The sequence below is a fragment of the Nelusetta ayraudi genome, unplaced genomic scaffold (genome assembly GCF_046127955.1).
Source record: "Nelusetta ayraudi isolate G7.1 ecotype Tasmania unplaced genomic scaffold, CSIRO-AGI_Nayr_v1 ptg000091l, whole genome shotgun sequence".
NCBI lineage: Eukaryota > Metazoa > Chordata > Actinopteri > Tetraodontiformes > Monacanthidae > Nelusetta > Nelusetta ayraudi.
In genome coordinates this window covers 2,895-12,500 of record NW_027466141.1, presented here as the reverse complement: position 1 = coordinate 12,500, position 9,606 = coordinate 2,895, and the positions used below count along the sequence as shown (strand labels likewise).

Here is a 9,606-nt window from a genome sequence, read left to right as displayed (position 1 = left end):
TCCGTGTGTCTGCTAGCCGCTGCTGCTAGCCGCTGCTGCTAGCCGCGGCTGCTAGCCGCTGCTGCTAGCCGCTGCTAGCCTCGCAGCCTGCAGCCTGTCACGCGCTCTACCAGGAGACTTCCTGCTTTTTCTCCCCGGTAAACACGAGCCAATCGGTCGTGAATCTCTGAGCCCGGCTGAAAAGAGCGCCTCCTACTGGGCTTTGGCTGCGACTGAGGGAAGCGTTGCCTTTGTAAAGAGAAGCGTGCAGCCCGGCGTCACATCTCCGTCCATCTCCGCTCGCCTTGTCCAAACGTGGCTGCCGCGGTGCGTGTTGACATGTGTTCCTCAGCGGGGGGTCGGGGGGTGTGGTGGGTTCTGGTTGGCTCCCGCTGACCCGACCCCCCCCCCCCACCACCACCACCGAACCCCTCTCCTCCCCCTGCATGTTTGAACAGAGAGGTGAGAGCGGATCAAAGCGTTCTGACCAGTCAGAGTGAAGCTAGCGAGCGAGTGGGAGGGAGGGAGGGGAAAGGGGGCGTGGCAGGAGGAGGAGGAGGAGAGTTTGGGGGGGGGGGGGGTGAGAAGTTTGGCATCTCTTTAGGATTAGTGTCGCCTTGATATTCTGCTGCATAATCCTCCAGCGCCTGGAGAGACGAGGTTAACAAATGAGGGAAATCGCAGCGAGAGTCAGACGAGGATCGGCTCACCTTGGAGCAGCGAGGGAGGGAGGGAGGGAGGCCGGTGGTCGGGGGTGGTGGTGGTGGTGGTGGTGGGGGGGGTCATTTTGTAAAATGGCGCCTTTGTCTGGGGGCTTGTCAAACATTTAGATTCATTCTTTTGTAGCCGGCAAGTCGGCCTTTTGTGTGTTTGGCCTACAAACGGCACGAGGGGATGAGCTGGCGGGGGAGGAGCCAAGTCGAGTCTGACCTGCTCTGGCTCGGCTCGGCCCGGCTCTTCCCGGCTCTTCTCGGCTCTTCTCGGCTCGGCTCTTCCTGGCTCGGCTCGGCTCGGCTCACGTCGCCCGGCAGGCGGAAGCTCTCGGCGGTACATCTGCCCCATCTCTTTGGGAGGGGACACCACCACCACCACCACCACCACCACAGCTCAGCAGTGATTGGCTGCGGTCGAGTTCACGTCCAACCCCCTATGATGCACACATTATTATTTTATTTTTTACAGAATATTGTGCTCGAAAATTTCGAATGAAATTTGAATCCGACTCAAAAGTTGATTCTGTCCAGCACACCTGAAATAAATCTTTCCACACGCAGTGTTGACAAACTTGACAAACACGGAAATGCAAAATGCTGCATTTCCGTGTTTTGACAGCGTTTTTAGCCAAAAGAAAAAAAAGAAAAAAACAAACCAAATTCAAGCTACGGACCAGAATGGTGCCAGCCAGCGCTCCTCTCTGCCGCCACGCAGGCTTTTATTCGCACTTCTCCGTGAACAGACGCACCACATATGAACACATGAACTGGTAACACAACTGCAAGGACAGTTTGTGGTTCAGTGGTGTTAGCCTCGCTCAGCTAATCAGGCTAATTTGCTGTCTGTTTGCCGTGAAGCTCAGCAGCTTCCACGCTCACAGAAACTATGGCAACAAACGAGCCCCGGCGAAGCCCCCCCCCCCCCACACACACACACACCTCCCCCTCGCCTGCCATTGCCGACCCACACGTCCCCGCCGCCGCCACCCCTTACTGCCCCCTCTCCCCCCCGCTGTTGGCTCTGGCTGGGCGGCCCCTGATGCACCAGCTGCTGCGTTGCGTAGCAGCAAATCGTCGTGGAAATGCCATCTTCGCTGGTCTCTGCCATCTCGGCTGCCAGTCGCTGCCTCTGCGTGTGTGTGTGTGTGTGTCTGTGGTGTGTGTGTGTGAGAGAGAGAGAGAGAGAGAGAGAGAGTGTGTACGTGTACATGACATGTGGGTGCATGCATGTGTGTGATTGTCTGCAGGGTTGGTGCGTCACACACCAATTCTGGCTGCTTGCTACCTACTGTACTGACTTACCACACACACACACACACATGTACACACTTGTGCATGCATGCATGCATGCACCCACCCACCCACGCTCTCACACACGCAATGTTCTTGCGTCGCTCTCTGCCTGCCTCACATGATGGGAAGTGGAGTCGATGTGAGGGACAGATAGTCGCCCAGTGCCACTTCCTGGTCTTGCTGATAAGCCCAGTGTGCTGCAGATGGCTATCACTTAAAGGGTCCATACACACACACACACACACACACACACACACACAGACTTTCAGACACACTGGCACTGGCACGCTAGCATGCACACAAACACAGTGGTGCTACCTGTTGACAAGCCTTAGCGCAGCCCCCCCGCCGGCACCGCAGTGGCTGCCGAGCCTCTGCTTATCTGCTTGATTTCACTGAGTGTGTGTGTGTGCGACTGTGTGTGTGTGTGTGTGTGTGCGTGTGTGACAGAGTAGTGGGGAGCACGAGATGGAGAATAGGTGTGTGTGTGTGTGTGTGTGTGTGTGTGTGTGTGTGTGTGTGTGTGTGTGTGTGCGTTGTTTAGTTCCCTCTTACTAGCAGGGCCCCCTGTGAGAGGAGGAGTGATGTATTGAGGGAGAGGGCTGATTAATGAGGAGCGTTTATTAGAACATCTGTGTCAAAGATGGCGGAGGGTAGGGGGAGGGGGAGGGGGAGGAGCGGGGGTGGAGCCGAGGGACAGAGGGAAAGAGGGAGGGGCCTCTCGTTTTGTCGGCTGGAGCCGCCGTAGCCCAGATATGCTGTGAATGCAGCGTGTCAGCGCTTCGTTACCCGATTGAAAGAGTTCAGACCTCCCGGCCTGCAGGTGTCGCTGCTCCGGCCTCCCGCCAGCCACACCGTGGCAGTTGGACTGATGAGACAGTCAGCTTTTCAAGGCCGGGGACCTTGCATACACGCTTCTCACTGGGCGTACGGACGATTGTTAGCTATGCCCCGACGTAGCGAGCAAGGGATTGAAACCGGTGTTCCTCCTATTGTTGTTCTCTGATTGTGCCGTCAGTCTAAGCGGGCCGTTAAGACTCACTTCCTGTTTGCAGTCGTGTCGTCGTGTTCAGCATCTGTTCAGTCATGGTGTCAGAGTTTTGCTTGGAGGTTTTTCTCGCGACGTTGCTCTGAATTTGTGTCAGAATGACGACGTTCGTCCCAAAATACCAAGAGGAGTTGTTGCAGGTTTCATGTGTGTAGGACGTTTTGGTAGCAGTGACACAAACCAACCCCTAGCCAGGAGGCTACGGTGGACACGTCGGAGACAAACCACGGGCTCGTGGGCGACAACAGACGATGCTGGGTTTTTCTTTCCTCCTCGGGTGTTCAGTTGCAAGTCTTCCTCTGCGTGAACTTCCACAACGCTTGCGAGAGTCATTAAATGTCACTTGAGCCTCCGTCAACTTTTTTTTTTCTATGTATGTATATATATATATATATATATTTATATTGCCGAGTAGCACTTAGCGGGTGAAATTTCAATTTTGGATGAACTTTGGGTCTCCAGCCGGGTTTGGCTTCTTTCTTCTGAGCAGAAGAGCACGATGATTATTTGCAGAGAAGGAGCTGCTTCATGAGCGAGCGCGCCGCGGCGTTGCCACTTCGCCGCTAACCGAAACCTGAACTCGGGTCGGGACCGCTGGTGAATGATGGCTTTTCAGCAGACCTATAAAAGACGCCTTTGTCACTCCTAACGGAGACCTTTTCACCCTCCTGCTCCTTACAATGACGGCGCGATACAAATTCACACACCGTTGGCAACGTGACTCCGGCCTCACTTGTGCATATTTGATTTGGCCAATAAAGTATCGGTGATAGTGAATCAGCCTCTTGGTTTGGCGTGTCCAAGCCCCCGCGGTGATGTTGCCAGGGACTGAACACTTTGCTTCCGACCGTCATCAGAATCGGAGTCAGAATCAGAATCAGCTCTATGGACCAGGTTTGTACTGGCCCAAACAAGCAATTTGACTCCGGTTTATTCTCTATTCTGCTACTTAGGTTAAAACAGAAGAAGTAAGGAGTCAGGGTAAACAATGTGCAACAGAAGTCTAAATAAACTGGAAACAGTGTGCAGCTCGGTGGAGGAAAAGAGGATCTATATACAAATCTACATGGCATATAGAAATAGATATAATAGATATATACAGATATATATATAGATATAGATATGCAAGTATTCAATGTCAATGTGCACATATGCCTAAAAAAATACCTAAACATAAAGAAATATATACAAGTCTGTTATACCTACATATAAGAAATACATACAAGTCTCCATATGTATGCCCTGTTACAGTGAAGGGAGAGGGAATGTACAGTTTAGTGCAGTCATGCAATGTAGACACCAATGATTCACATTGGAATGAACCCAGCCGTCCCGAGATGCTACAGGCCTGCTGCTGGCCGGACTGGTGAGCCTGTGATTGGTGGCACCGTGAGTTGGGAACACTTTAGGTTTAGGTTTAGGTTTAGTTTGAGTTTGAGTTTGTTTTAAACCACACAGTTTGCATGACACGCTACATTTTTTGAGTGTGTGAAACGAGAATCCACACTTCTGAACCTGACCGGAGGACTTTTTCTGTATGGAGAACCACCATGCATGGCTATTCTTGCATGCACGCTAGCTAGTATTTGCATCTGCCAGCTGGCCAGCTGGCCAGCTAGCTCGTTCTAATTAGCCCCTCAACATTTGCGGCCTGTGTGTGTGTGTGTGTGTGTGTGTGTGTTTGGGTTTAGTTTGCATGTGATGAATGGCCGTGTTTACTGTGGAACATTGAGGCGTCTTCAGATCCTTGACCACTTTTAAAAAAAAAAATGCGCCTCAGATATGGCAGCTAGCGTCAGCGGCGGGCGCGAACTGGGGCAGCGCCGCCCTGGCAGGATTAGACGAGCCACACACGAAGCCTCACCGCTAACTAAAGTGTGCAATTTGGAGCACAGTGTTTGTCTCCTCTAAGTTGCCTCTTAATTCTCGGCATCTAGGTCAGTCGGCGTGCGAGCTGGGAAACTCTGAGACTTCTGAACAACCCTCGTGCGCTCTCATTGGTCCAGAAGCATGCGCTAAATAGGTTTTGTCACAAGAAGATAAACGATGCTGACGGGAGGAAGTTTACCAGAAGAATCATAAATACTCTGTTTTTATCCCCCCCCCCCCACCCCCACCCCCCAGGTCTTATCTCCAGAGCGATTTTGACCGTCTGGGTTGTTTCACTGCGAGTTGTTGCCCAGTGTTGAAGTTTTTTTTTTTACTGGTATCGCCCTCTGCCTTTGCTCAAACCTAATGGAACTAATTCAAAAGGCTCTTAGCTCAGAACCAGAGCGCCCTGAGCTCTTCCTCTGAGAAACTTTATTCCCCCCCCACCCTCAGCGTCATGACAGCTTTTACTTATGGACGAGGGGCATTTACTTACATAAGGACAGGATGTAAAGTCAGATGTCACGTTTGAGTCGTCTGTGATGCTGCGCAGTCCCGCTTCTTCTCTCAGCGCCGGAATGAGCCGGCGGCTGTCAGAACCTAAGCCTTCAACCCTTCAGTTCTGGGAATCAGCCTTTTGTGATGTCACAGAGGGCTCTCCCAGGGTAGCGACCACACCTCCAGCCGAGCCGGGCTATGACTCCGAGTCGAAAAGCTTTTGCTGCAGGCTGTGAACAGAGGGCTAACGCGCGCTGTCTTTTCCTGAGGTTTTGAATATTTCATGGTGCAAAGGCTGCTGGGAAAGTGAGGGCCTGAGATGTGAGGCGGACCTGGGGAGCTTGAAAGGTTTGCGTCTCGCTGGGCTGCAGGAAGAGTCGCAGGCGGCCGCCGGCCAATAAAAAAAGCGAGGCTCTGACTTTAATTGAACCGCCCCTGGCGGCTGATTGGCTGGCGGCTGGGGAGGAGGCGCGGCCGGGGCCGCCTTGTTGTCTTTGGCGTCGTGAGCAACGTCAGCGTCGGGGGTCAATAGTGCAGAGTGGCGTTGACCTTCCCAGCCTCCGTTTGAGCAGAACGTGTCTCAGTGTGTGTGTGTGTGTGTATGTGTCACACACACACACACACACGCACACACACACGCACACACACACACTCACACTCATGCTCTGCCAGAAGGTGCCCCCCACCCTCTCCCCCCTCCGCCGTCCCTCTGAAGCGCATACATTATAAAGAAATGATAAAGATGGCATACCTGTAATTTGAAAACAGATGGTTGGCTTCCTTTGAATATTTATAACAATCAAAAACAATTTCTGCTGCATCGCACTCGTCTCGCCCGCAGGCCGCCAAGGTGTCGACACATTCATTTTAATGAAACTAGAGAGAGGGGGGGGGGGGAGGAGGAGGAGGAGGAGGGATAGTTGGTGAGGGGGGGAGAAAGAAAAAAACACAACAGCAACCACCGTGGCTCCTTGTTTACGTGAGGCGGGCGAACGTAGGGCAGCCGAGGAGGAGGAAGAGGAGGAGGAAGAGGAGGAGGAAGAGGAAGAGGAGGAGGGAAGAGGAGGAGGGAGGAGGAGGAAGAGGAGGGAGGAGGAGGGAAGAGGAGGAAGAGGAGGAGGGAGGAGCAGGAAGAGGAGGAGGAGGAGGAAGAGGAGGAGGGAGGAGGAGGAGGCCCGACGGCCCCCGCCGCCGTGGTTCCGCTCGGCCCGGGCGCTCCTTGCCTCTTGAAGTCGTTCTTCTTCACCAGATTGTGTAAATAAAGAGCGGGAAAATAAAAGAGGCTCCAGTCTGTTTGCGTGGCCCGACTCCCCAGATGCTCTTATTAGATGAGGAGCTATCTGCCGCTCTGAAGGTATGGAACCCCCCGGCCCCCCTCCCTCCTCCCCCCTCCTCCATCCGCTTGATGTGTCTGCGCTCTGCGCGACTCGCGCGGCGTTTTTTTCCCTCTTTTTTTTTTTTTTTTTCCGCGTAAAACAAAAAAGAAAAAAGAAAAAAGCCGAACGTTCAAACAAACTCAGCAGCATTTGATAAAAAAAAAAAAAGAGAAAGAAAACATTCTAAAGGAACAGATAAAGCCTTGTTTGATTTGCTTTCTCTTCAGAAGAGGGGATCCAAAAAAACTTGTGCATGTGTGATTCTCCCCGCTGCGCCGCCGCCGCCGCCGCCGCCGCCGCCGCCGCTATCTCTCATTTGTTTTGACAAGCCGCCGCGTTGCTGCATGTCGCACCGGCTTTTAATATTATGTCTGCAAAAAAAAAAAAAAAAAAGCAACATTTTGTCACTCTCTCTCTCCCAACAATGACAATCTAAAGTCTCTCCCCCCCCCCTCCCCCTCTGCCCTCCCCCACTGTCCTCCCTCCCCTCCTCCCCCCTTCTTGTCCTCTCTCCCTCTCAATCAATCTCTCTCTTTCAGAGTATGATTTCCTCCATTGTCAACAGCACTTACTATGCAAATGTGTCGGCGGCAAAGTGTCAGGAATTTGGGCGCTGGTATAAACATTTCAAGAAGACAAAAGATATGATGGGTAAGCAAAAAACGGCGAGAGAGAGAGAGAGCGAAAGAGAGAGAGAGAGAGAGAGGCACGCACACTTTTGTCTCTCTACACACGCACGCACGCACACATTAGTTGCCGTTACAATATGTTCCCTCTTTGTCTCTTTGCGCGGCTGCAGAATGCATTTTTATCCTGTCATCTAATAATTTAACACCGCCGCTCGTTTCCGCACGGCGGCGGAACAAAGTGTTTATCTCTGATTTAACGCCGCTCGCATGCGACGCCGCAAAGGCCTCGGCGGCGGCGGCAGGGGCCGCAGCAGCAGCAGCAGCAGCAGCAGCAGCAGCAGCAGCAGCAGCAACCTGAGGGAAAAAACCCACTGGAGTCGGTGGCGGTGGTGGTGGCGGTGGCGGCGGGGGGGTGGGGGGGACAAAGAGGCAGTGATGGTCCAGCGGCCGCAGCCTGGCCTGAAACTCAATTAGATCTTCTTATCGAGCCGCACATAACGCCGCATGCTTTATATTATCAGACGTTGCCAGGGGTGGGGGGTGGGGGTGGGGGGGTGGAGGGGTGGGGAGGGGATTGAAAGGGTAGGAAGGACAATAAAAAAGAAAAAAACAAAATTAAAAAACAAAAAAAAAAGAAATCCCCTTTGACCCGGGAGGAAATGATGTTATATGATGTCACAGTAGATAGGACCGACAGGATTCCTGTGTGTGATGAGGAGATATTAGCTGCCGCAATCTGCTCAACCATCTCTGCTGTTAGCCGGCGAGCGAGCGAGCAGATATTACATCAAAAATGTTTTCACGGCCTTCATGCAAATGGCTTGTTGTGATCGTATCTTATCAGATGTTCTCTCCTCCTCCTCCTTCTTTTTCTTTTTCTTCATCTTCTCCTTCCTTTTCTCCTTCATCTTCTCCTCCTCTTCCTCCTCCTCCTCCTCCTCCTTCACGTAAAGCGGCGCTACAGGGCGGAACGACGTTCATTCCCTGAACAAACCTGCTGTAGCCGCTCGCTGCGTGTCGCCTCGCGTACTCCTACACACTCTCCGTCACAATTGTGTTTGTTGTTTTGTTTTTCCCCCTCTCCCTGTCTCTCCCTGTCTCTCTCTCTGTCTCTGTCTCTCTCTCTCTCTCCCTCTTCCCCTCCCTCTGAACCAGAGAGGATGTGGCGGGCTCAGCTGCCAGAGTGGCCTTTGCCACGCCGCCGTTTTAAATGTCATATCTCTGCTTAGCTGGAGTGGCAGAGCGCTACTTTAGACAGGAGGAGGAGGAGGAGGAGGAGGAGGAGGAGGGGGGGGAGAAGCCTTAACCCCGGTGTTTCCTTCTCTAACATCTCTACACTCTTTGCTGTGAATGTGTGTGTGTGTTTGTGTGTGTGTGTGTGTGTGTGTGTGTGTGTGTGTGTGTTCATGCGCCGCCCTCGGACCGTGCAGGCATGCGCCAGACCTCCCAGCTGGAGGGCTACCTGGGGACGTGTGTCCTCCGAGAGAGCCCGCGTGCCAATGCACTAGGTACGTCTCGCACGGTGGTCACACACACACACACACACACACACACACACACACACACACACACACACACACACGGCTGCATGGTACTCTTTTCCTCTCCCCCTGGGGGCTGCGGGGGGGAAGGGGGGGCGAGGCTACGCAGACTTGAGGACAATCAGCCTCAAACGCTGCGACCGAGGTCTAAATTGAGAGCTTTAACCCTGCAATTTAGTCAACAAGTCGTGTTTTTTTCCATAACGAGTGTCTGCGGGAAAAGATTTGGAGAGATTTACGGCGCGACAGAGTCCTTAATGCCGCAACAGACGAGCGATAAATCACTCCTCTGTCTAAATCTCAATTAGAGAAAGCCGTAATCTTAATCTGGAAACGCAGCCGCAGTAAAGTCGAAAACCCAATTAAACTGACATAAACTTCCAGCGAGATCACTCCCAACTTTGAAAAATTCAAAGATGACGTTTTGAAGATCGGCGGCCGTCTGATAGCGGCGCGCTTTGTCCCGGGGCAAACCCCTGCGGTTCCGAGCGAGGGTCCCTGTGGCCTCCCAGAACCCAGGAGTAAACTTCATCACCAATGGAAGTCCTTCCGGAGGAAAGCTTGAATGAAAAAGGTCACGTGTTGCCTGCCATTCATCACCTGGAAGCAAAGTGTGTGGCAGTTTTTTTTAATTTTTTTTTTTTTTATCAGTTTTACCAA

At 52.6% G+C, this 9,606-nt stretch overlaps 1 protein-coding gene across 6 annotated transcripts in view; it reads left to right on the top strand.

Annotated features, from left to right (window-relative positions):
• The window catches only part of LOC142902068 (DNA-binding protein SATB1-like), a 34,538-nt gene extending 25,207 nt beyond the window's left edge, over positions 1-9,331 (top strand). For 2 of the 6 annotated variants that reach the window (XM_076046876.1, XM_076046873.1), the window contains 2 exons: positions 7,316-7,427; positions 8,836-9,331. In XM_076046876.1, the coding sequence (XP_075902991.1) occupies positions 7,316-7,427; positions 8,836-9,254 (531 nt within the window). In that variant the 3' untranslated portion in view covers positions 9,255-9,331. Of the gene's footprint in view, positions 1-7,315; positions 7,428-8,369; positions 8,717-8,835 lie in introns of those variants that run through there. The other 4 variants (XM_076046877.1, XM_076046874.1, XM_076046878.1 and 1 more) reach the window with 3 other exon arrangements.
• The last annotated feature ends 275 nt before the right edge of the window (positions 9,332-9,606 follow it).